General features: G+C 45.8%; 1 protein-coding gene across 2 annotated transcripts in view; it reads left to right on the top strand.

Moving 5' to 3' along the window:
* Positions 1 to 27997, top strand: part of Wdfy2 (WD repeat and FYVE domain containing 2) — a 154399-nt gene that overhangs the window by 100147 nt on the left and 26255 nt on the right. For both annotated transcript variants that reach the window (XM_032917221.1, XM_032917223.1), the window contains 2 exons: positions 3520 to 3632; positions 12579 to 12705. In XM_032917221.1, coding sequence (XP_032773112.1) covers positions 3520 to 3632; positions 12579 to 12705 — 240 coding nt within the window. The remainder of the gene's footprint in view (positions 1 to 3519; positions 3633 to 12578; positions 12706 to 27997) is intronic.

Raw genomic sequence — 27997 nt, 5'->3', positions numbered from 1 at the left:
GTTTGTTCCCTGTTGAAAGAGATGCTCAGAGAACTTCTTAAGGCTCAGTATATGGGGGTTTCCGTTTAAGGGAGTGGAGTGAGGCAACATCATGAAAGTAACACGCCTGCTGACTGCTGTTACATAGTTCTGACACCTAGACAGAACACAGCCGGATGTGTGATCCCTAGTTGTCAGGAGGACTGACAGATGGACTTACGACCAACCACAAAATACAACATTCAGTTTTAATAAACAAATCATTTTCCTTGCAGGACACCTCTCCTGATGTTATAAATACCCGATTGGTGCTTAGAGAGTGGGCCATGAGATTCCTGTTTGTTTAGAAATATTTTGGTGGCCAGTGGGATGAGTTAGCAGTTAAAAAACAGGCTTGCCGCACAAGCTTGGAACCTGAGTTCAGTCCCTAGAACTCATGGGGAAGAAAACAACTGACTGTTGGAAGTTGTCCTCTTACGTCCAGGGGCTGCACACTGTGGTACACACTAATGATCATAAATTACATTTTAAACATTTCTTGACAGGCTGCCATGCCCAGGCACAGCGAGCTAGCTGTCTCTAAATGGTATCCTGCAGGCTTTGTTCCAGGCATGAGGCTTTCTCCGAGTCCATAGTACGATATTCTTGTCTCCCAAGCTGTCAGTCTGTGTACTTGGGGTGAGTGCCTAATTAACACCAGAGAAGCTCTCTTCTTGCTGGCTGGGCTCTGAGAAGCTGAGTACCAGTTGATGTGGGACATGTTTCCCCCCCAGCAAGCTGGAAAGTTCTCCTGTATAGAAAAGTGGAATCCTTCTGTTTCTGACAGGGAGAACATGGACGCCGACACTGACCAGTTTCCTTACACCCGTGTGGTAGGGCGTATATTTATTTATGGGCACACATAGGCTAATGTTGATACTGTTTTCTCAGTGGAAGGGCAAGGTGAAAGGATCAAGGTGACCACAGTGGAAGGTTGTAAAGATGGAGAGTTAGCAACAAGATGAGAGACAGAGTTGACAGGGAGAGGGAGCTTATCCTTGACAAGGTAGCACCATAGGAACATAGAGGACCTTCCTCACACTTCAGATGAGCCAGCTGCTAAGAAGACCAGGACTGCTGTTCCTGAGGTCTCCTCCCTTGTGCTTCTGCTTTTCTCCCTTTGCTCCTCAATCCCAGAACCAATAGCATCCTGTGGCTTGTACTGAGGCGTGTGTCACTGACCACTGTAATGGTGTATCTCATGCCTTGCATAGCCAAACCAGCCAGTGTGAGCAAAGACACGGATGACTTTTCAAACTATCTGAAAATAAGCAACAAAATGTACAATTAAACTCACTTTGGTCATAGTACCTTTGTTTAAGGTTCCAAAAGTCACTTTAATTTTATGACATTTTACTAAGGACAGAATCATGTTACTAGTTACCAGAAGCCCATATGTGAGCGTGTGGGGGTGGAGTGGGGTGGGATTGTATATATGTGTGTGTGTATGTATGTGTTCACACAGTTCCTTCCAAAAGGTACATGCCCCACCAAACTTGCCTTTAATAGCCCCAGTTTTCAAACTACAATGCCAGTTCTTACTCCTGAGTATCTTTGCACTGCTAAACATTGGTGGCATGACAGTCCTATGCTTTTGCTAATAGGTGCAGGGGGTCTAAACCAAGAACCTTGTGATTCTTCCAAAGCCAGGGGCTCTGCCCCCACCCACTCCCTGGAACTGGCTGGCAGATAGGCAGATTATTAGGCAAACTGCTACACCGTACAGTCCCACCTTCACCTGTTTCCTTTCCTTCCTCCTGCCACTCACCACTCTCTGAGTTTTGTGTTTGTTAACTATGGGGAGATCCGATGAAGCAGCATAAATCCTTACCTTTGTCTTGAAGAGGATGGCTGCTGGTACAGGATGCCTTCGCAGATAACACAGTGCTGTCCCATCTCCACCTGTCGTTCAACAGAGTTAACAAACTATTCAAACCACATTCATGTGTTGTCTTCTTCCAGGCCTCTCAGTAGAGAATAGTAGTGACAATAACCAGAAACTCAAGCCAGGAAACCAAGGTGACAAAGAGACTGGCCAGGTGAACTCTCAGTTCCCAAGAAATATGACCAGTCATAGCAACAGTGGTCAGGAAGGAGGGGAAGGGAGAAAGCATCTGAGCTGAACTGTCCTCAGAACTCAGCGAGCTTCTGCATACACACACACTGCATGCCCACCAGCAACAGTGTGCTCAGATCCAGACGTAGCAACAATTAGGAGCCCAGGACGGCCAAGGGGTTTGTTCCAGGTCCTGGGAGAACAGGATGCTGGAACTTGGATACTAAGATTTCTTAGCTGGTCCTCTGCACATCTGCACAGACCAGAGTGGCAGGGCCCAAGAAATGGGAATGTTTTCTTTGTACTTAACTTGCTGGTATTTAGTTTAGGATCTGTCTTACCCTGTCAGTATCTCATTATTTGATCATGTTTTGACCATTTTTTTTTATGCTTCCCCAAAATAATTTAAGACCCTTCATGTTTTAGCTTTTTCTTCAAGAGTTGTTGGAAGTAATTCTAAAACGTCACTCTGTATAGTGAGATGTCTTCCTACTAGTATCATCTTGTAGGTGTATTCACAGTCAGGTCCAAAGTTCTGAAAAAGCCACTGAGATTATCTTAGTTTCTGTCACACTTAATGATACTGTCGTTCTGCTTCAACCCCTCTAAGTCCCCTTTGGGACTATGGTTTGTTTGGGGGTTTTGTTTTTTGTCTTTCAAGACTGGGTCTCTCTGTGATGTTATCCTGGAACTTGATCTCAGGCTGCCCTCAAACTTAAGATACCCCTCTGCTCTGCCTCCTGACCGCTAGGATTAAAGGTGCCACCACGAGAAAACATTTTAATGGATACTTGTGTGTAATCATATCCCCTGTGATACTTCTGTCCCTTTTTGCCACATTATTTCTAAGCAAATTCTAGACCTTAATGTCATTTTACCTAAACATACTTCATTATGAACCTCTAAGACAAAATATTTGTTTATAATCACAAAGATATAGTTATCTCTGGAAATTAATAATCCTTCCTAATACTAAATTTTCTATTCTCAGCTTATAGTACCTGCGTGGCAGGTTACTTTTTGCAGTAGATCTGTTTGAAATTGGGTGTAGACCCACTGCCCCGTATACAGTGCCCTGTATTCTGATTCCTCCTTTGGAACAGTTCCCACTGTTTCTGGAAGCTTCTGCACTTCCAGTGACATCATACACTTTGTTCATCGCTCTGCACCTGGTTGGGAAGAACACACCTAGCACCAAATAACATGTTGATATTTTTGTTGTGGTCATGTTAAATGTATAAAGTCATCTATTAAGTGACAGCGTAGTCATGTTGAGTCTGGATGTCTAGCAATATGTATGTCCTTCGTGTCTTCCAGGGCCTCTCTTCTAGCTCTGCTAGCGCAGTACTGCACATTGCCTGCTTGAACTAATAGAGATTAGCTTTGTTTTGTTTTTTAAACTCTCATAAATCCCCACTTTGCAATCCTTAATGCTTACATGATAGATTTGATGTTGAAAGCCGTCATGTGTTTATTGGTGATCACTCGGGCCAAGTAACCATCCTCAAACTGGAACAAGAAAACTGCACGCTGCTCACGTCCTTTAGAGGGCACACAGGTAAGACCTGAGCAAGCCTCCATCATAGACAAATGTGCAGTAGGATGGAGGACACTTCGAACATCCAGTGTTTGAAAGTGGCAGAGAATAACCTGGGCTTGGGCAGAAGTACAGATGAGTCAGGGGCACTTAGCCGGTTGTAAAATGGTTCAGTAAAGCCAAAAGTTTTCCTCCCCGATTCAGACAGACGAGGACCATTCTATCCTCAGAATGCTAAGAGTTAGTTTTCACGTCGCTGTGGAGAAGTGACATGCTGGCATGTTGATGAAGTGCTTAAGACCATGTCACAAGGGCACAAAATCCAGTAGACTGATAGGACCAAGAAGTCAGTGTGCACGAAAGATTTCCCATGTCTAAGACAGAGGAAAAGGAAAGCTAGACTACATAAAGGGTCAGATTCATCTTTCTATTGGGCCTTAAGGTCCCTTTCTGTAACCTTTGCATCACTAGTGTGCTCAGGATCACCTCTGCAGGATACAGAATAGTCGTTCACAGCCCTGGAAAGACTTGAACTGATGGCAGTAGTTAATATTTGACTAGCACCATTTGGGGTGGCATTGGCTCCAGAAGATGTAGATTTGGGGAAACATGTTACTGCCTGTTTTTATGATTGTTAGTAAGCTTTGGTGTTGTTTTGTTTATTTTGTGTTTTTTGTAGAGATAATAATCCATTTAGATGTCATAGGAAAATGGAAGTCGATGGGAAAATGTTTTTAACTAAATAGTGTCCACTTAGGTATAAAGAGTTTCCAGGGGTGGGGCAGTGAGGGGCCAGAGAGATGGCCCAGCACTTTAAACTGCTTGTTGTTCCTGCAGAGTACACACAACTGCCAGTAACCAAATCCAGGAATCCGACCTGTGTCTCAAGGCCTGGTACCTCCTTCCTTTGCCACATGCTTCCTGGTGTGCTTATGTCCTCAGTTGATAATCTAAAATTGAGACTGACTACCCCCACCTTCTTTGCTTGTGCGGGCCAGGAGCCCCATCCGCTACCCACTCTTGAGATTTAGACCATCAGCCAGGGTGTGATTTCCCAGCCCCGTGCACAGAGCTGCCTACTGCCCCCTCTACCTGTGCTTAGTATCCTCCCGATGCCTTTCTCATAACACCCTCTTCTCATCCCACCCCAGCCTCTGCTGCATACCTAAACAACCTTTCTTTTGTCCCTTCTTTACGGGAGCCAGCCTTCCCGTGGGCCCAGGCTAATTCTCAGGGTCCTCACATCAGCATAGACTCCTTTGGGCACAGCCCTTCTCTGTTTACTATTACACTTAGGTTTCGAGCCCTCTCAATCCTGTCTGTAGCCTCATGTAGCAATTCCCATTACTCTTCTAACACTAGTCTTAAATTACAAGATTTGCAAAACATAGACTTTACTATTTTAACCATGTTTAGATAGTTTGGTGGTGTGAAGCACAGCAGGGTGCTATTATTGTGTTATCTCCAGCATCCTCTACCCTTCGACAGTAACCCCTCCCCCAGCACCCTCAATTCTTTCTGTGAGTGTGACCACTCCAAGTACATCAAGTAAGTGGGATCATCCTGTACTTCTCCATTGCAAAGGGGCTGTTTTCATGCATACTGTAGCAGGTAGTTCTTATAAAAATGCCATTCCCGGCTCCTCCACAGGCGTCACCTTCCATTTGCCTCCCAGCCCTTCACATCTGGTTTCTATCTGTTACCTCATTTGAGTGCTCTCCCTGAGGTGACCCCTGGTCTGCTGGGATGTGTTTAAGACCTTGTCATGCTTAGTGTTTGACAGCATCTTCCATGGTGGCTGCTCCTCCCTGCTGTTGCTGCCCTCATTCATGTCTGTGGAATAACCTCCACCCCCCACTCTCCACCCCCACCTTCTTCTGCCTCTGGCTGTTCTCAGAATTCCCAAGCCTGCCTCAGTTCCCCTTCTCCTGACCCTTTGCTCTGTGGAGTTGATCTCAGTGAATATTCCTGATCAGAAAGAAAAGCATAATTGTCCTCAAATCCCTCACAGCCCTGTGGGAGAGAGAGAGGCTAAGGTGCAGCGATGCCTGCTGTCAGAGGATGGGAAGGAGCTCCAGGGCCTCCAGAAACAGAACAGGCTTACGTGGAAGGAGAGGCATTCAGGGGAGCTGGTGCTTGACCGGAAATCCTCGGGAATGAGTGCGAGTTGGATTCGTAGGGAAGGTGTGGTGGTCACCCAGGAGAAGAGCACTGGGACAGCCCAGGCACAGAGATCAGAGAGCCTCTGCTGAGTTACTGGCCCTGATGCTCACCCCTCTGAGGGTGCAGCCCTCTGTCTGAAGGAGGAGTGGATGCAGCTGTGACAAGGTAGCCAGAAAGAAAGCCACGGTTACTTTAGATCCTAAATACTTGTCCTAGACTTACTTTGCTGTCCTTGAAAACACATTAGTGAGTTTGGAGCCAAGAAGCAGAGTCATCCAATCCCCTGGAGCTCGAGTTGCAACAATTTGTTCTTTAAAAGCAGTTTTCACTCCTAACAACTCCGTCTCCCCAGCTCTTGAAACCGTGTCTTAGCGGGCTGTTGATGGAGGGAGGGGAGTGGAGAGATTCTAGACAAAATGTGGGATGCTGAAAATCATCCCAGAGGGGACTGCGAGTATCTCAGGGGTGGAGTACTTGCCTAGTGTGGGGCCTGGAACAGAGCGGGTTACAAGAAGGCTGTGCCTGGTAACTAACCAGAGTTGATTTAGGCAGAAGTGACCTCTTGACTCTTTAGAGGCCACTTGGGTCCCCTCGGTTCTTTGTTGTTATTGCTAAGTCCTCAGGGTGAGCAGCTGTTTCTGGCCACCGTGTTTATGGCTGAATTTTATGCGTGCTTACTGTTATGTAAAGTGTTACGTGGGCATTTGGTCTTTATCTTCCTCGTAGTTTGAGGCAGTCTCGTGTCATTTTTATCATGAAGTATCGTTGAGGCAGACGGCGCGGCTCAGGGAGGTTGTTAGCTCACGGGAGAGGAAATGTAGCAGTCTAGTGCTTCTTGGAGAAAGGAGTTGCACCAGTTGCACAGCACAGCTGCCACGAAGGCTCAGTTTATGGACTTAAGCTCTTCCTATGAGGGGCCCTGCCTTGTACAGTCCCAGATCTGACCAGGTACCATTCCTAGAAAGGACTTTTAAGTAACAAACAAAGACCAAAGCAAGATACATCTGGGTAAGGAGGTGTCTCTTCCATCTAGACAAACAGGTCCTCAGTGTTTGTAGATGGGGCCATAGTCGGTCACCCCAACATTCTCCTTCATAGGGAGCCATGACTCTCTGCACCACCATTTTCTTTTCTTTCAGGGGGAGCCCTGGGCATTGTTCCCACTGTTCTCTTTCTCTGGGAGCCCTGGCCATTGGTCCTGTGTGTCTGTTTCATGAGGAGCCATGTCCGTTGGTCCTGTTGTGTTCTCTGATGGTGCAGAAAGTCGTACAGAAGTGTGTAGTAGGGAATCAGCCCAACTGCAGCTCTAACCAGTGGAGATGTAGGGAAGTAATTTTGGGTTCTTAGCTCCCTCTGCTGGTGTCAGGATTCTTTTCTGAAGTAGCTCTAAATTGAGCTAAACAAATCAGAAAAACCTATTTTGACCACTGTAAGTTTGGCCATCAGTAACATCTTTATTTGTGTAATTTTAGTTTTGTAAGGTAAAGTCTTACTGTATAGTGCAGGCTGGTCTCAAACTCACAGTAATGCTCCTGCTTCAGCCTCCCAAGTGTGCTGGACTTACTAGCATGAGCTACCATGCCCATCCAAAAAGTATTCTGATTAACACGAACATATGAGAAACAGGGTTTGAATGTAATCCATCGAAGTGAACATATGAGAAACAGGAGGGTTTGAATGTAATCCATCGAAGTCTTCTGATCATAAGCTCAGCCTTATTCACTCACTGTTTAGGAGAATATGAAGGAATATTGTTGACTAACAGCAACTGCGCAAACTAAGAAATTCTTATGTGGATGTGCATCTTCAAACAGTGACACTGAGAACTTTAGTCAAATGGACACTTGAACCCATCTTTCTGTGAGGTCTGACTGTGGATTGCCACTGAGCTGACAGCGTTAGCTTGCCCTTTGTGTGAGTGGTGCCAGCGTACGAGGTCAGTAGAAAAAGTGTAATCCTCACCATTACTCACCTTCAGAGCAGCCTGGAATCACATCAGATACCAGTTGCAGATAATTCATCAAGATGCAGTGTAGGTGAGAGATGTTCTCTTGTGCAGTTGGAGAGAAGCTCTCCAGGGCAGTGGAGTCAATCGCACGTGAAGGGTGGAGGGAGATCTGGTCTTAACCACTGGAGATGGCTCAGCAGTTAGGAGCACTGGCTGCTCTTCCAGAGGACCCGGGTTCAGTTCCCAGCACCTATTTAGCAGCTTAGAGCCATCTGTACCTCTGCTTCCAGGGGATCCAATGCCCTCTTCTGGCCTTTACAGGCACCAGGCCTGCACATGGTGTATATGCAGACAAAACACCCAACATACAGTTAGTAAATAAGTTGAAACAGGAAGAGAGGGGGGCCTAGACGGAGAGTTTACAAATTCTCCTCACTTCAGCCTGGAGTGTAATGTAGTGACTTTGATGATGTTTTATTTAAAAAACACGGTGTTCCGAGTATTGGCTCAGGCCCTCTGTTAGCTAATTATTAGCCTACCCAACGAGGTATGATGCCGCAACCTAAGGAAGTTACCCTGTCATGCTTTGGCAAAGGCAGATCCAGCGGCTTCTAACTCTGAGTTCAGTTTTGTAAGGCTTTTGTATAGGTCTCAAAACAATTACCAAAATAAGCATTTTGTTAACAGGTCTTAGGTTTCTAAAACCATTCGATCTCTGACCCTGTTCTACATTTGACATTCTTGTCTATGAAACAATAAAACTGTGGAGAAGGGGGTGAGGTTACACGGCTACCCAGGAGGCTATGGCAGGGGAGTTACTTAGCCAGAGCTGGAGGCCAGCATGAGCAGCATATACCAAGCCCTCGTTGTTTAAAACCAACAGTAAAGAGAGACCAGGGAGACGTCTACACCACAGTAAGCTCGCCGCTCTTGTAGAGGACTAGGGTTGGTTACCAGCACTCACAGTCAGGGGCCTTCGGGTGGCTGGCACCCCTTTGTGGCCTCCACAGTCACACACTGGCAGGCACATGCTCATATACAAAAATTTTGAAAGTTGAAAAACTGATGAAAGAAGTGTGAATAGCTATTGAAATGCTTATTTCAACAAATTTATAATGTTCAGTTTAATATTAACAAATCTAAATATTCGGATAGCATTGAAAGCAAATCCAGTAAGAAAAATACCACAATACCCATCCATGTTGTAGGGTATCACTCCACCAGTAACAATTGTGCTCATTAAAATGTGTGTACCGTAGATTCTTACCATTTCTACTCTCGTGGTTTTGTATTTGTTTTGCAGAGTCTGCACTGGGGCCTTGTGCATGCTAGGCAGGTGTTCTGCCACTGACTGCGTTCCTGGCAATTTCGTTCATTTGTTAAGTGTACAGTAGTTCAGAGTATTTCTGTAGTTACTTCATAAAGAGTCCATCATCAATGAAGTCTCTGTGCTGATGAATCTTTTCAAGCCATTCTTTCTCACAGAGCCCACAGTGGTGTAAGTCTGTTGTAGTTTAGGAATCTGAGCTGTTCATCTTACAAGTTTTGTGGGGGGGAAAAAATCTGTCACTTTGCTTTGTCTTCCCAAGTGTGGTGGCTTCCCCAGTGAAGAGGCCACTTCAGCTTCCCTAGCATCTGATGCTGAAAAGGTCAACTGGGTGAAGGCACCATGTTAGCAACACTGCTTACCCCAGGAAAGGTGTCTTGGCCCTGCCTCATCTGCTGGCAGGAAGGCGAGGGGTGTTCATTCCTACTCCTTGTTGTTCGGCGCTGGTTCATCTGCCTCTGTGCACTGAATAGCTGTGCAATCCAGGCAGGGGTGTTTATACTGAAGACACCATGACCAAGCCTGGGCTCTGGGCTCTAGCCTCTCGGAGCCTCTTGTCTATGAAGTAATAGCTGCTCTAGAGGAAGATAGTCTGTGAGTCATGAGAGCACCGGTGGAGTCACCTCTAAGGATGTGGGATTTAGGTAAGGCTTGGCGTGGACTGGAGAGAAACGCTTTGTACTTTGATTTGCCCTGCGTCCTGCCCTGGTGCTGTGCTTGGCTGCTGTTGGGGAAGATGGAGTGGGTAAGGGTAAGGATGTGGTTAACCACACGTTGCTAGGGGAATAAACTGAGGATCATTGTGAACAGCAGTGAGTGCAGAGGGATTTTCTGTGATCTTACGAGTCTTCTGGGACAGTTAACATCCAAGGCATAAGACCTTATTAAAGCAAGTTGATTACTTCTAAAATATCAGCTTCCAATAAACATGAAGCTCTTTAATCTTCTCTGAGTATTTTTCAGTAATAAGCAGATTGCTGGAGAAGAAACTGTCATAATATTTGGTAGCCACACACTAGAGCACTATAGCATAGTCCTATGTAGTTAGTTGTCGATTCTCATTCTGTGGATCCTCAGTAGTGATCACAGTGGTCCCATCATCCCGCTTCATAGGTGAGCAGTGCTCTAGTTTCTTTCTGTTGCCAAAACACTCTGACTTGTGAGAGGAAAGCATTTATTTAGGCTAGACGTCCAGGTCACAGTCCATCAGTGAGGGAAGTCAGGGCAGGAACCCAAGCATAAATCTGAAGTAGAAACAAACAGTGGAGCAGTGCTGCTTGCCGAATCGCTCCCTGGTTCATGTTCAGCCAGCCGCTGCGTGTGTTTCAGGACTACCTGACTAGAGCTAGTGTCACCCACCATGAGGTAGGTCCCCTGCTTTACCGAACCAGAGACTCCCCCAGAGACATGCGCACAGACAACTTCACTTGCGGTATCTCCTCTCGGATGACTGTAGACCAGCGGTTCTCACCTTCCTAATGCTGCGACCCTTTAATACAGTTCCCTGTGTTGTGGTGACCCCAACCATAACATTAGTGTTGTTGCTGTTTCATAACTCTAATCCTGCTACTGTTGTGAATCATAATATAAATAATCTGATATGCAGGAAACCTGATCTGCAGCCCCTATGAGAGGGTCATTTGACCTCATGGGGTCGTGACTCACAGGTTGACAACCACTGCTCTAGATGGTCAAGCAGGCAGTTAAAGCTACACCGGACAAGGGCACCGCCACTTAGGATGTAGCTGATTTATGAAGAATTTTGAATCTCACGCTCCCAAATTCCTACCTCTGATATTGTCCCTAATCATACCTCATATTCAAATATAAAAACACATCATAGTATTCTCAAATAAAGACATACAAAGAACCAGTGTCATTTTCCTGCAGGTGGAATGGTGTGTTGGCTAGTTTTCTGTCAGCCTCACCCAAGCCAGAGTCATGTTGAAAGGGAAAATCTCAACTGAGAAAATACCCCGCCAGATTGGCCTGTGGCGCATCTTCTTGATTGGTTATTAATGTGGGAGGGCCCTGCTCATTGTGCACAATGCTGCCCCTAGGCCGGCGGCCCTGTATGCTCCAAGAAAGCAGACTTCCTGAGGCAGCCGTGAGGAGCAGCTCCGTAAGCAAGCCCTCCTCCATGGCTTCTGCTCCAGTTTCTGCTTCCAGGTCCCTGCCCAGTTTGAATTCCTGTCCTGACTTCTCTCAGTGCTGGACCGTTAGCTGGACCGTTAGCTGGAAGTGGGAGATTGTAGAACCCTCCCCCTCCTTCCCATGTTGTTTTAGGTCATGGTCATAATGGTGGATCACAACAGAAACCTTGGCTAAGACAAGAGTGTTGAAAAATAGGAGGGGCAGAGCTGTGGGGAAAGGCGCAGCACACTGGTAGGAGAATTGCAAATCGTTTCAGCCTTTATAGAAGGTAGCAGGGAGGGTCTTCAGAAAATTAAAGCTCACTTGTAGGCACAGTGCCACATGCCTATCTATATTCCTAGAACTCAGTAGACAGAGGCAGGAGGATCACCCAAAGATGGAGGCCAGGTTAGGCTACATAGTGACACCTGTCTCAAAACAAATGAACAAAAAATAAAACCCCTCATTATCCAGCTACTAAGGTTATATTCAAACAAAATGGAGTCTGTATACCAGAGATAGCTGCCGCCTTGTTGTAGAATTCCTCCCACCTCACATAACTACGAAATGGGACAGACAACCTAATATATGATGAATGGTTAAAGGAAATGTTATGTGTGTACACATGTGACGGAGCTGTCATGCTATATAAATGGATGGAATTTATCAACCACATTGGGTGGGCTAGATGGCATTATGTTAAGTGAAATAAGTCAGACACAGAAAGAAATACCACATGATCTCACATGGAATTTTAAGAAGTTGGCCTCATAGAAGTAATGGATAGAACAGTGGTCCCCAGTTGGTCCTGGGCACTAAGTTAAGAGTAAATTCTGGTATTTTGTTGCACATGGGGTAACCGTTATTAACAGGACGGTATTGTGTATACCCAAAGTAGCTGGGAAGGATTTTGAATGCTATCACTGATGAATGGTTGATGAGATGAATATACTAATCACTCCTTTGGTTTGCTCCTTATATGATGTATACATAAATTAAAACATCACACTGTACTCTACAAATATGTAGTTACTGTGTGTCAAGAAAGGAAGAGATCTAATTGAGCATTTCAGTTCTCATTTGTTATTGTCGGGGTAAGGAGCAGGTACTAGTTAAGAAAACACAGTTAAGACTGTTAATAATGAGACGTTTCCATTCTCAGAATTACAGCAGGGAGTTGTCCTCTGTTTATAGGAATTGACTTTATGGTACATTACAATGCATGTAGATGCTTAAACGTTTTATTTTGGGGAGCAATTTTTCTTTTCTGGGGCTTTCCCACCCACTCATTTAACAAATGGTTTGTTCAGGGACTGTGTCCTGATGCCTTCCCATTCCCATTTTGTGGCAAAGATACTGTCCTGTGACTAACACCTGGCTGTGTCTGTTCTCTTAGGAGGGGTGACAGCACTCTGCTGGGACCCGGTCCAGCGAGTGCTATTCTCCGGCAGTTCCGATCACTCTGTCATCATGTGGGACATCGGCGGGAGAAAAGGGACGGCCATCGAGCTCCAAGGACACAAGTAAGGCTGCTGCTAGTCTTCCATGATGTCTCTCACGGCCTCCTGACTGGAGCAGAGCAAAAGCACCAGAGGGGGCAAGACAGGAACATAGTAACAGGCAGGCACCTTGACTCCATGTGCACAAAGGCATGTAGCTATACCTGCTTTAAGCCCATGGGAGTGCTTCTGAACTCACACAGGGAAATAATGGCTGTGAATAAATAAAAAGGAAACCATAGAGAATATAAGTGAGTGTTTGACAGTGAGGGAAGACATTGTAAAGTACATCACAAACCTCGTCCAGCACTTGATTCCAACTTGCCCTCCATAGTTGGACTAGACCAGTAGCCAGTCGGCCTTGTGTTGGCCAGCAAGCATCTAGCCAGACACAACAACTGTGAGGGTGGACGTTACTCTGGTGATGTGGTGTTTCTTTTCGGCTTAAGTTCAAGATTGCCTCTTCCTTAACAACTCCTGGTTTTCTTTCTCTGTCCCAGGATGACTAGTGGTCAGAGTTAATGTGAATCAGGGATGTAATTGACCTTAGGGTCTGGGGAGCAATCTGGCGTGGGCCTCTTCAGCCATGCTATTGAGACAGTGCCACATGCCTTTTGTTCTGTTGCTTCTCACCAACTCTCAAGGTAGCTAACCACTGGTCCCATAAGGATGTAATGGGACTGAAAAATGTATAACTGTGTTAAACACGCAAATGGCATCTTATTAGAAGCCCCAGGAGAATTCAGCATAGGGACAGGCTGTATGGGCTTGTATCCAATGTAGTCAAAGTGTAGACCTCGGCTATACCCTTTAGGCCTGTACACACACCAATGGACTCATCTGACACACCACTCTGTTCTCAGAAGCCTGTCTCCACCATTCAGACAGACTTTATACGGATGTCATCAAGCCTGAGAAGGCTATAGCAGATGAAACATGAAGATAAGGCGGCGTCTTCTCATTCCCTCACTTAGTTTTTAACTGTGAGGTAGTTGTCACCTTAAATTAGGAAATGCCCAAGCAGATTAGTACAAAGACTAAGGGCAAGCATTCACCACTGTGTTCCACTCTCCTGTGTGGAAGAGTAACAGTCCTGGAGCCTCATGACAGTGTCCCTGGATGCAGCCACCAGCCGTGAACGGTGAAACACTTATTCTGAAGGACTTTTTGGCTTCACAAGATCATTGGTGTATGTATCAGGATGCCTGAACACAGTGGTTCTCAACCTGGGGGTCAGAACTCCTTTGAGGGTTAAACAACCCTAGATCACCTAAGACCATTAGAAGACACAGATATTTACTTTGTGATTCATAATAGAGGCAAAATTACAGTTAAGAAGTAACAACAAAAATAATAATATGGTTTGGGGCCACTACAGCATGAGGAACTGTATTAAAGGCCGAAGCATTAGGAAGGTTGAGAACCGCTGGCTTAACAAATGAACTGTGGTACAAGCATGGTTTCAAGTCTGTTCAGAAGGATAAAGGATTGATTCTCCCCCATGCCCTTGAATGTCAGAGTAGAGCCACCCCATACTTTTAAAAGCATGACTTTTTTAATGAATGTGAGTTTTATATTAGTCATTAGTTAATTAGAGAAGTGCTTAGACATTACAAGTAGTTCAAAGGAAAATCTATACACAAAGAGTAGAAAGTGCTAAAGCGAGGGCTGGAGAAACAGCTCTATTTAGATATGAGGGCCTGAGTTTGATATTGGGAGCCCTGTAAGAAACTGGGCATGTCATGTCATAATCACAGTGCTGGTGAAGCAGAGAGAGGTGGCGGACATTGCTGTCCAGCCAGGGAGGCCTTAAATAAAACCACCACAACAAAACGGTTTACACAGTAAACTTCTAGCCATGGTACCCAAGGTTGACCTCTAACCTCTGTATGCACACCCTTCCCACAGAATGCTGAAGTTAATGTATATGGATGAACACCTGGCTTCTTCATGGTATGGGTCAGGACTGGGGCAAACTTTTGGTACTGTCAGTTTTCTATGATACAGTATTGTAAAATAGCGGTCAGATTTACTAATAATACAGACCTTGTATAATTAAATAACCCAGAAAAGTGTGTGAGCTCACAGCTGACCTAGCATGAAAACAGACTTTATTGTCTCCTATCTCTGCCTCCCAGCACCGGAAGTTTGTTTAGCTTTTATGTGAGCATTGGAGACCCAAACTCAGGTCCTCATATATTTGTGTGGTAAGTAGAGCACTGATCACTCCATCTCCCATTCCTATGGATGAATCAATTGTTGTAGAACTCATTGAATAACTATTATCATGAAAATTAAAAGTCTTAACAGCTTGGAGTTGCAGATGGTGTGAGATTGGCTGTTTTTTAAAGGTTTTCGTTTAGGATTATAAAGTAGAATTACTACATTGTAGGTTAGACATGGCTTAAAGGAGGAGGAAAGACATCATTATATTGAGAACATAGAATATTAAAACATCAACAGGATTCTAGGCAACACGCCTACTTGTTCTATGAGTAAGCTGCAAGTCTCATTCGCTGTATCCTGGTTTAGTCGTGCCTGTTCGTGGTGCCATCTGCAGCGAGAACAAAGTGAGTTCCCATAGTTTAAGGGAATCCTGATTAGTCCACTGCAGTCTAAAGTCTGTGTAAGACTGTGATAACACTCGTAGCCTGTGGCCAAGGGTCTGTCCACATGACAGTATTTAAAGTACTGGTACATGCGATTTCTCCCTTGAGGCTCTGGAGCCATCCTCTGTGAAGTCTGGCTTGATCGTCAGACAGACATGAGAGTAACAGGAAGGATATTTGTAGTCTATAGAGATTTAAGGGCTTGATGACTGTTGTGTTGCACACAAGATAGCCCAGACTGCCTTGGACTTAGTATAGCCCATCCCAGCCACAAACTCAGTGAAGTTCTCCTGCCTCAACCTCCCCCTGCTAGGATTACCAGTGTGAGCCACTACCTGGATCCTTTTTTTTTTTTTTTTTTTTTTTTGGTGATGTTGGGTTTTGAACCTAGACCCTCAAATATACCAGTAGCATTCTGCTACTGGCCCCAGCACAGACCCTGATTCTTCAAATAAATAGTAACCTGGACTGCAGCAGTGTGTAGTAACCTGGACTGCAGCTGTGTGTAGTAACATGAACTGCAGCTGTGTGTAGTAACCTGGACTGCAGCTGTATGTAGTAACATGGACTGCAGCAGTGTGTGGTAATATGGACTGCAGCTGTGTGTAGTAACATGGACTGCAGCTGTGTGTAGTAACATGGACTGCAGCTGTATGTAGTAACATGGACTGCAGTAGTGTGTAGTCATGGACTGCAGCTAACATGACCTGCAGCTGTGTGTGGTAACATGGACTGCAGTGTGTGTAGTAACATGGACTGCGGCTGTGTGTAGTAACATGGACTGCAGCTGTGTGTGTAACATGAACTGCAGCTGTGTGTAGTAACATGGACTGCAGCTGTGTTTATGGACTTTGGTGTAACATGGACTGCAGCTGTGTGTGAACATGGACTGCAGTAGTGTGTAGTAACATGGACTGCAGTGTGTGTGAAAGTAACATGGACTGCAGCTGTGTGTGGTAACATGGACTGCAGCTGTGTGTGCTGGACTGCCATGAACTGCAGCCTAACATGGACTGCAGCTGTGTTAACATGGACTGCATAAACTGCAGTAGTGTGTAGTAACATGGACTGCAGCTGTGTGTGTAACATGGTAACATGGACTGCTGTGTGTAACATGACTGCAGCTGTGTGAAGTAACATGGACTGCAGCTGTGTGTGTAGTAACATGGACTGCAGTAACATGGACTGCAGCTGTGTGTGTAAATATGGACTGCAGCTGTATGTGTAACATGGACTGCAGTAGTGTGGTAACATGGACTGCAGCTAGTGTGTAGTAACATGACTGCAGTTGTGTGTAGTAACATGGGTTAACTGGCAGCTGTGTGTAGCAGTAACATGGACTGCAGTGTGTGTAGTAACATGGACTGCAGCTGTGTGTGTAGTAACATGGACTGCAGCTGTGTGTGTAACATGGACTGCAGCTGTGTGTAGGTAACATGGACTGCAGTGGTGGTGAAACATGGGCATGGTAACTGGACTGCAGTGTGTATTAACATGGACTGCAGTGTGTGTAACATGGACTTAATAACATGGACTGCAGCTGTGTGTGTAACATGGACTGCAGCTGGTGTAGTACATGGACTGGACTGCAGCTGTGTGTGTGCATGGACTGCAGCTGTGTGTGGTAACATGGACTGTGTGTGTGTAACATGGACTGCAGCTGTGTGTAGTAACATGGACTGCAGTAGTGTGTAGTAACATGAGCTGCAGTTGTGTGTAGTAACATGAGCTGCAGCTGTGTGTGGTAACATGGAATGAAATTGGTGAAGGACCAGATCTTTATGGTTTTTTAGGACCTTTCTGAGAAGTTTCTTGAGAGAGTCTTGATACTGAACATCTTGAAAATTATATGTTTTCTGAATAGTGATTCGGTGTGAAAAGTCAAAATCAATGGTGCTGCTGAAACAGGGGACTTGGCTTAGACAAGAACACTGGCTGTCTGTGCAAAATAGTAATGCATAACCCAGTTTAAGGAATGGAGCTTTCCTCAAGTGATTTCCCCTATCTCTCTCCCTTAAAAAAAATCAAGGACATTGGTCAAGTTCATATAAAGCCAAACATAGTTCTGCAGTCACACTGCCAGCTAGGCTATAAGATAAAACGCGTCCTCTTCCACTGCACGCAGGCAGTAATGGGGACATCAGAGAGCAGCTGCAGCCGAGGAGCGCAGCCAATGCTGTCTCCGTGGACTTCTCAGATCCTATAAAACAGAAGCAACCACCTCCTTCCAACCACCCCCATCTGGAACCACTTGGCATTCTCCTCTCTGAGGTGTGCGGTGGAGCTTCCTGGGCTAGATGCTCAGTGGCACTGATGAATGCAGGAGACTGGACATTAGCCTCTCACTAAACCCACACAGACAGTAGAGAACTTTCAAGAACATCAAGCGGTAGATTTTCCCTCCACACCTTTGTTTTGGGGAAATTATTTTTTCCATATAATATGTATAATGTCCCATAGAGTACGATTCCTCATTGCAGTTTTCAAATGAATCTGTTCTCATTTAATATAAAATAAAGTAAATATTGTATCAATGTTTTTAAACCAAGGTTCTTTGGTTTCCCAGCGTATGTAGTAAAAGTAAGGAGAGGGCCTGGGCAGTGAACTCTGAGTCCTAGCACCTCGGCTTCTCCAGTCTTTGAATTACAAGTCTTCATTACTGCAGCTCACCAGACCAGCTGGCATCGTCTTTATTACTAATTTTTTAATTTTGTGTATATGAATATGTCACCTACTGTTTATCTCTGCCTGTGCATGTTTGCTGCTTGTGCAGGCCAGAGTGGGCATGGAATCCCCTGCAGAGGTACAGAGTGGTTGTGAGCAACCCGTGGGTGCTAGGAATCAAACCTATTTCTCTAGAAGAGCAGCCAGTGCTCTCAACCACCGTCCACTGCTCCAGCCTTGGTTACTCATTTTAACTCATAATTACCAAGATAACTAACTGATATTTCATGAGAAATCAGGAGGCTAGAGACAGTTGAAGGACCTGTCATATGCAAGCATTTCAAATTTAGCAAAGCAAATGCTAAAGTTTCCCTGCGTTGGATATTTACTCACAGGGAGGATTAAAAAGATGTTACACTGAAGTCAGCAATCATCCCTTATTTGACTGTTGGTAACTGACCAAAAGTACTTTCTCCTGGGCCTGGAAAGGCTAAGGTAACACCTAAACTCATTTTAGGTCTCACCATTTGCTTGTCGGACAAAGGGTCTGTAAATCTCCCTAGCTACTCTTGGTGTTGTCTGCCTATTGATGGCTTTGATGGTGGTGTCTGCTGTGGAGCCTGTTACTTACTTTCCCAAATTGCTCCAACCCCTTGGTTTTTTCCTTTCCCATTCAGTAACAAAGTCAGGCCCTCTCCTATTACGCCCCGACAACTTATCTCCTGTGGTGGCAACCAGTGGCATTATCGTCTGGAACATGGATGTGGAAAGGCAGGAGGTAGGTGAGGCCTACGGATCTGCCTCTGCTCCTCTCCTGCTTATTTCTATAATGAGTAAACCAGGAAATAAGATACATTGTATTGTGTTAGAAAAATCCCAAGGAAGAAGAGCCCTTAGTTTGGTTTTAATGGAAATACATATTTTTGTGACTGTTTGTCATGTTCCATACAGTCCCCAGATATGAGACTTTGTCTTATTAAGCACAGATTTAAATTTTATAATAACACTAATTTAAAGTTTTGGTTTTAGTCTCTAAACATTTTAACAACTAATATGTTTACTGAATATTCCCTGAACATATAGTTTAAAGTTAACCATTTTCTATTGACCTAGAATTATTCAGGGTAGACGTTCCCTTTGACAGTAGCATTCTTGTCCTGTATTCCTTACAGGGTGTGAGAATTAAAGAGAAACGCACACTTTATAAAGACAAAAGGAATTCCCCCGGGTTTTCCGTCCATTCACCCAGCCTCATCCCAAGAGGGTCACTGGAGTTAACCACAGTGTAATGCCCTCAAATGCTAAATTAAATGTTAGGAAGACTGGCTTTTATTTTGTGAACATAAATCCACAGGAGTTCTATTTAACAACCTAGTTAAAATGATGGGTACTGAGGAAGCAGAGAAATGTAGAATGTTCCTCTTGCAAACCACACTTGGCCCCACCCATATCCTGGCAGAGGATCATGAGCCCATGATCAGAGCCCATGCCCAGCAGTCTCCCCAGAACTAGAGATCGTGTCCTGCTCGCTTTGAGTTGGGTACAGTCACATTTAGCTTTTGTGGACTTTTTTTTAATGGAAGAACAACCCAGAGGAATATAGCAGTGCTGTTTCCAAGATGAAAGTAGGCGCTTGGAGCCGGCTTTGAGCCATTGTGACATGCATGTATATGAACATTGAGCACTTGTCGATGGGTTAAGATCTTGTTAATTGGAAGCGCTGATGAGCAGTGGGAACAATTCCATCCATCTTTTGCAAACACCATACTTTATAAGCATCTAGGAAATCCTTCCTAGTATGGCGGAGGCTGCAGGGTGCTAACAATAATGAAGTTTGTTCTAACCTGAAGTGCTGCTGACAGAGTTTCTAGAAAGTTCCAAGGACTATTAAATGGTATAAATAATGAAATCCCAGTCATTTACTAGTAAGACAGGAATGTCAGTGCTGGCTACTTTTGGAAGGATGTTGTATTAAGCGTCAGGTGGGGCCTGCACGTGCGTTCCTGGGGGAGGTTAGGCGTGGGCTTTTGCAGGCAGAGACACACAGGAGTAAGAGCGGGTGGTGGTGGCTCCTGTGGTGGTGGGTACTGATGGGGAAAGTAGCAGCTGTCAGGTAGGGCTGTGGGCCGAAAGGACAGTGTGGGGCTGGGTGGGAGGACCATGTAAAAAAACAGGTCTGGGACTCAGGATACCACTATATTTAGCATCTATCTTCACAAGGACACTCCATGTTGTGAAACATCCATCCTTCTGGTTTCTCTACATTTACAAAGTCTGTTAACACAAAATGGAATCAATTAAATGTATTGACTTTTTTTCCCTGAATGTCCTAGTCTTAGATGCCCACTATGATGCATTTGACACCCAGATGTGTGTGAGTGTAGGTGTGAAGGTGTGAGTGTTATGTGTGGGGCATATGTATAGATGTGTGAGTGTATATGTGGTGTCTGAGTGTATGGTGTAAGCGTGTGGTGTGTGTGAGTTGTGAGTAGGGAGGGTGTATATATATGTGTTGGGAAGGTGATACATAAACATACATGTGCATATCAAATATATATATATTTACAGTTATGTATAGTGTATGTATATGAGTGTATATAGTGGGTGTATATATATATAGTGTGTGTGTGTGTGTTTATGAGAGTATGGTCTGTATGTGCTTAAGATATTGTGTCTATGTGAGTAAGTTAGTATCTATGAGATGTGAATGTGTGTTCATATATAACATGTGTATATGAGTATGTTATGTATGTGACTGAGTGGTAAATATGTTAGTTGTTTGTGTATGTAATATGGTTGTGTGTGCATGCATATATATTTTTTATGATTTTGTATGGTGCATGTGTATATATATGTATGTATTTGTATATGGTTGTATGTACTGCATATGTGAGAGGCATGTGTGTATGTGTGAATGTATAGGTGTGTATAGTGTATATGTGTATTTGAACTTAAGCAAGCAGTGTTATCCAAAAGGCCAATTCTGTTTCTAGCTTTCTATACAGAACCATTTTTGAGTTCTTCCCCAACCTGCTATAGCTCAGTGACAGAATGCTTCTTAACAAGTATGAGGTCTAGGTTCAATCCCATTTGCAGCACTCACATACCCATGCAACAAACATGTATGCATATGTACACATGTGATATGTACATAGCATACACACATAAGATCTCTAAGGAACACTTTTAAAAGCAAAACAGCACTTTTAAACCCCGTCTGCCCCCTTATTTGGGCTACTTATGGTGAGGGCGTGCATATACTATATATTTGCTTAGACATCATAAATGTAATTGAGAATAAACTAGTTTCTCAACACGGTGGTCAGGGCCTGCAAAGTATGAGCCCTGTACCTTCCAGCCCTCATCTCTCCAACACTCCCCAGGTGTGCAGAGTCGCACTTAGACCCCCCTTCCCCATCTCTGCCTCTTCACTGGCTTCAGGTCTCAGCTGACTTGCCCTCTACAGAGAACCCCAGCCTGTGTCAGAGCCTCTCTTAACCTTGCCAGAGCACTCTGTGTTCCTTAGGCTTTTAAACTCTGAGACACTTTGATTACTAATAATATTTTCACGACATCTTCCCAGGCAAATGATAATCTGTATGATTCTAGGTTCTGTCTATCCACCACGGTATCCCTTCCTCAGGGCCTGACAACTAACAGACCTTCTGTTACTACTTCGGGGACTGCTTGAGGAATCAGCTGTTTCTGACGAGTGTGTCCTGATCTGAAAGTGTAAGCAGTGCCTGTGGTTCCTTTGTCCATGCCACTTCTCACTGTGACTTGCTCTGTGCTTTTTTTGCCAAGAACCCTGGGTGGATTTGGACACAGTGATTCCTGCCAAAGATGTGACCAGCCTTTCTTCTGGAACTTCAAGCAAATGTGGGACAATAAGAAAATTGGGCAGAGACAGGTAAGTGGCATCTTTGATCCTAGTATTGGAAGGGACTTAACCTCATAATTGTGGAAATCGTGTTCTTCCGTCATGGGAGCTACATGGGTAGATAGTGATCTCACTCCCCTGTGGCACCTCCATGTCTACTGCAGCCTTCCTAGTAGATGGGTTTCCTAGAGTGTCCTTCTAAAGTACTAGAGCAGTAGGTACAGTTTTAAAACTTAACAGTGTCTACTGGGGGACGCCTTAGTAGAGGTGTCACCTTAGCTCATGTAATTTCCCAACCATGAGAATTACATGAGCATGTTTGCCTTGTTAGTCACTTTTCCTCCTTTTTCCTCCGTTCCTTCCTTGGTCTCAGTTGTTTAAGATCTGTTTTTATAACACATTTTTCAAAATCTGATTCTATGGATTTGGTTTGGTCTTCCCTTGAAAACCAAATGTTAGGTCACCATATTAAACACTGCTAAAACCACAAAGATCTGACCACTGGGGACCTCTCCTGTAGCTCTCACAGCAACAGCATTTTGAAAGAAAAGGTGGAGAATAGGGGACTTTCCTGATTCCCTCTCTGACTGAGACCAAAGTCAAAGGGTGTAGAAATCTGCTGTGCCTTGGTGGCTTTCAGGACTGACATTTGTGTGTTTTATGTGGTATCTGTCATGTCTGTATTACATGGAGTTACTGGGGATAACTGCACTCCTAATCCTTTTTAGCACTTTATAGTTCTGTCTATTAATATTTCTTCATCTATAAACTAAACCCTTCTACCTCGACACAGTAAGTCCCAGTTTAGGGTACCAACACTTAGTCGCCTGGCATCAGCGTCCCTCGTGCTGGGACTGTAGACTGTCACTATCACGTAGCTCAGTCAATGGGCGCTCTGTTGATGTCTTCCCAGGGCAGTTGGTTTATAGGTGTGCCAGCACTGCAGACGGATCATCTCCCTTTTCTCCCAGCTGCCTGCCGGAAATGTGGGAAGGCCGTGCGGCAGGATTCCACGCTCAAGCTCTTCCATCCCCTCATGGGCTTTGAGTTTTGAAGTCTTGCGGGTCTCGACAGCTGCCACAGGGGCCATCCACCGGATGGTAGGTCCCACCATGCACCCTCCAGGCTGGACAAAGCCCCTGAGGGAATTTCCACTCAGAGGGATTCCACCTGCGGGTTTCAGGTACAGTATAAACTGGAGAAATGTCAGTCAAGCCTGAAGCCTGTGAACAGTCCCGTGGGAAAGGGCAGGTGAGGAGGGATGCTAAAAAAGCTAGCTGTGGGCTTTCTCACTGGCTCTCCCAGGGGCGGACCAGGACTCACCTTGGTGCCCAGGCTGGCGTCTTCAGAATGCTGGATGGGTCAAGGGTTCCAGCAGTTGTTGGTTTCCAGGAAGAACAAACTAAAACTATCTGTTTTTTCCAAGATTAAATAGTCCCAGATGCCTCCTCTCTCTGGTGAATTCAGCACAGGTGTCCTGAGGATCTTACCCCTCCTGATTTGGGACCAAACAGCTCTGTGAATTGAAAATTGCCCCCAGGCACTAACAAAATAATAGCACAGAGACAATTTGCCGTTAGTTGGTGCTGGCAGTCTCAGTCTCCCAGGAGCTCTGGCAACAGTCAGATCCGTCACCCTATAGAATACCATCAGGATGTCCTTGCCGATGGTTGTTCATATGCACTGATTATTTGCCTCTTGCACACAGTGAGATTAATAGGGATTCCCCAGTCATTAGAAAACTGCAGGGACCTTAGATCTTCATCTTACCTAACAGATCTGGTCCTACGAAGTTTCAAGCTGGCGGAAATCATTTTACAGTGGTTGTTGTACTGCTGAAAGTCTTTCCTGTAGATGCTGCTACTGGCGACACCTTCGAGAGCTCGCAGCAGGTAGAGACCCTGGACCATGATGGGGCCACCCAGCTCACACCTCTGGTAGACCTTGCCCCTCTATAGGTGTCAAAGGCAGCCAGCAAGGCCAACTAAAGTTGGCAGCAAAAGCCATGGGCCAAAAGAACACAAAACAGGCAGTGCTGAATGTGTGTTAAGGTATTCATGTGGTTTGATATATACACACACACATTATAGGTTACTTCCTGGGAAAGCTTTAAGAATACGTTTTTAAAACTGTGTTGCAGTTACACCAGGGAAAGAAGAAGGCGTCGATGGCCTTCAGTTAGACAGACAGTTTTATCCTTTTAACCCTTTAAAAAGCAAGCCAAGCCAGCGTAGAAGTCCTTCCTCCTAAGCACAGACATATAAAAGTACTGTGGTCTTTAAAAACTTCTCACATAGCACAGAGTAGAGATTTTCATGGATGCCCTTTCCTGGAGGACTTAGGGACTTCATACTTTTCTATTCGAGGTGGAAGAATCGCTTTACCTTGTCATCCTTGTAAAGTCAGAGCGGTGAGGCAGTTCAGTGAGTGAAAGGCGCTTATGCCTAGGCTGTAAAAATGGGTTCAGCCTCTTGATCCCATGAGTTAGCAGGAGGAAGAATCGACCCAGGAAGCTGTCCTCTGATCTCGCTTGTGCACTCCTGCTCACACTAGCATGCACAGGCAAGCTGCACTGTAAAGTCAGTAATCACATCATGTTGCGACCACCAGGGTGAAAGCAAGAGCATTTCTAACAGCAAAGCAGTCATTGGCCGTTAGGCTAAAACAGAATCTCATTTTCTCCTGGATCCCTGTCCTCCATGCGTCCACTCTTACTCTTGTCTTGCTCCTTCCAGACGCGCACCCACAGCCACCTTTCATGACAGCAAGCATAACATTGTACATGTACATTTTGATGCAACCAGGGGATGGCTGCTGGCTGGAACTGACAAAGTGATTAGGTAAAAGATGCCGTTTGTTATACCTTCTGCTGTGGGCCTTGATGCAGATAGTAGATCAGAGTGTGAGGCTTTGTCAGGCTATCCTCACAGAGTGGGCACTGGGGCCTGTCTCACCCCCCTGCAGCAGTGCACAGGATAATTTTCCTGAGACTGTGATCTTTAAAAGGCCTGGTGTGGGGTGCACACCTTCAATCAGCACTTCAGAGGAAGGAGGCCAGCCCTGATCTACAGAGCAATTTCCAGGACAGCCAGGGCTACACAGAGATATCTTAAATTAAAAAAAGAAAGAAGAGGAGGAGGAGGGAGGAGGGGAGGAGGGAGGAGGAGGAGGAAGGAAGGAGGAGGAGGAGGAGGAGCAGCAGCAGCGGCAGCAGCTGCTACAAGAAATAATTAGGTTGATAAAAGTATTACTTGGCAAGACAGGCGCATCCCTAGAACCCACCATTTAAAAAAGAACACAAGGGCAGAGAGACAGGCTCAGGTGTCAGAGGGACTCAGGCAGTCTAAGCAATCAGCAAGGTGGGTCTCAGTGAGATGCTGTCTCAAAAAAAAAAAAAAGGTTGTTGGCTCCTGAGGAACAGTGCTTGAGGTTATCCTGCTGTCACACACTGAAATTGAGTCCCGTGTGCAGAGGTCACAGGGTGACATGTGAGCACTGGCGATTGGGACCCACAGAGGGAGGTGTGCTGCTCTAGAAGCTCTGTGAAGTGGTGGTCTTGAACTGGATGTTGGTTTGGAAGGCAGACCTGGAATCAGTCACCGGGTGATTACATAAGCCTTTTCCTACCAAGCTTAATTACTCCAAGGTGCCTGCACCCAGGCCTGTGTGACGTCTGTGGCAGGCCACAGTGGAGGCCAGGACAGAGGTGGACTCTGTCACCTTCCTCTTGGGCAGCAGTGAGGATGACAGAGTCCACCTCTGTGGGCCTCCACTGTGGCCCCTTACAGGCGTCACGGGCCTGGGTAGGCCTCAGGAGTAGTAAACATGGGAAGGGAAACGCCCGTCGCCGTGTTCAGACCAGTTCAGGTTCAGTGCTGAGATGAAGGTGTGCCTGGCTGCTGAATGCGATCTCAGAACCTCTGGGCGGTGAGACAGGCTCAGGAAGGTGGGCGCGTGAGGACAGATCAGGGAATGGCGATTGTGTTCTTTGTATTGGAAATGGAAACAGTGGTGCTGACTGCCTGGCCGAGATCGGGCAGCCAGTGTTCACGTCGGCCTGGACAAGGATGAAAGATGAGCTCTGGGAGGATAAACCTTCACTTCACAAGTGGTTGATAAAGTGACAGCCTGTCGGCGCTTCCTGGTGGCTGGTTTAAAGCTGGGCCTGTGACAGAAGACTCAGCATAACACGACAGGATTGCAGGACACCAGTGAAAAACTGCTGGGACCAGCCTGGCAGACGTGAAAGCAACCTGCCTTTCTGCTTGAAGAGGTGAACTGACACGTCAACACAGTCTTCAGTCCCCAGGCAGGCAATGAAAGGGCATGACAGGTCAGCAGTGTTTGGCATGGGTGAGAAAAAGCATGGTTGAACAGCTGAGTGACACCTCTGAGGCGTCTGACACTGTGGGACCTGAAAACTGCCTGCTAACTAGAAGACAGAGGGCTGCAGTCTGAGGTGGATCACCTCCCAGGCAGCTCCGCGGCAGGAAGTGGAACTCACAGTGCTGAGGTTGAGATGTGCCGCCTGTCTGACCTCACGTGCCAGAGATCGAAGGCTGATTACTGGCAGGAGGCTGTCCAGCCTCAAAGTCTTGACTGAAAAAGCACCAGGCAAGTCACAGTAATGAGACAAGGGGCTCACAGGCACTGCTTGCTGAGACACCTTCGAGCAACTGATTCCTCAAGCAGTCCCGAGCAGAAGGGATGGTGAGAAGGATGGTGTGGTTGCCTGAGCCTAAGGCACAGGTGGCAAGGTGGAAGGCTGACACAGGCTGGGGTTCTCTGGAAGTCAGCTGAGAGCAGGAGGAGGAGGCGAGATGCAGTTGGAGATGGGCTGAGCCAGGCTCATGCAACAGGCCAGGCTGCCGTGCTAATTACATGCTGATGTCTGGTGTACATTACATGTGGCTCCTGAGCAGGCGGGACAAAGCATGTTCAACAGATCTTGTGTGCATGTTGCGTGAGGCTGGGAAGAACTCAAAGTTGCAGAGTTGACATCTCACATGTGCAGTCTAATCAGCAATGCTTGATTGCAGAACAGGCTTCATTATTGGCACCCGCGGCCTCGCCATACTAGGAAGGATTTCCCAGATATAAAGTATGGTGTTTGAGAATGGACCAGAGTCATTGCTTTCAATCAAGATCTCAACCGATGAGACAGGTGAGAACATTTCAGTGACCAGGCTGGGATTAACACAAACTATATGTTCAGGGTACCATTTGACATAGTTATTGAAATGTTAAAACCAAAACTTCAAATTGAACAAGACTGTAAAGCAGGAGGAGGAGCAGAGGGCAGGCCTGGACAGGGGTTGGGTGAGCTCACGGCAGGGAAGCCAAATGGTGGGACAAATGAGTGAGCAGGAAGAGTCGATTGCAACAGTCAGGGGATGTGCTGACAATCCTCCTGGGCTGGAGCTGCTGCAGTGCAGGCTGGGTAGGTGTGCTGGAAGCAGTGTGGGATCAGGTTCAGTTTAAAAGCAGACCATTGAAACTTTCTGAATCTATATGAACATTACATGTGCATGAATATTTCCCAAGATGAGAAAATTTGAGAGTGCAGTGGAAGAACTGGGTTGCAGGAAACTCTCAGAAGATACAAAAACCATGAGTCAGTCATCACCAATTCATTCCATGTGCAGCAGCTCGTATTTACTACACAACTGCAGCTCATGTTACTGCAGTCCATGACACAGCTGCAGTCAGCTGCGATCATGTCCAGCACTGCAGTCCATGCAGTCCGTGCAACTGCAGCTGCAGTCATGTTACACAGCTGCAGTCATGTTACACACACAGCTACAGCTCATGTTACTGCAGTCAACAGCTGCAGTCCTGCAATCATGACCCTGCAGTCAGCTGCAGTCCTGCAGTCCAGCTGCGATCCGTATTGCCACTGCAGTCCATCCCACTTGCAGCTGCAGCTGCGATCCAGCTGCAATCGCTTACAGCTGCAGTCCATGTTACTGCAGCTGCAGTCCGCAGCTGCGATCGCTGCGATCGATTACACACGGCTGCGGTCATGTACCGCTTTACGGTCCGCGTGCAGCTGCAGTCCGCCCCTTTACTACTGCAGTCCATGTTACTGCGATCCATATTACTACACGCTGCGATCCGTATTACCGCAGCTGCCGGTCCGCTGTTACAACAATACATGTTTTAC

The sequence above is a fragment of the Rattus rattus genome, chromosome 12 (assembly GCF_011064425.1).
Source record: "Rattus rattus isolate New Zealand chromosome 12, Rrattus_CSIRO_v1, whole genome shotgun sequence".
Lineage (NCBI taxonomy): Eukaryota > Metazoa > Chordata > Mammalia > Rodentia > Muridae > Rattus > Rattus rattus.
This window is presented reverse-complemented; position numbering and strand designations above follow the sequence as displayed.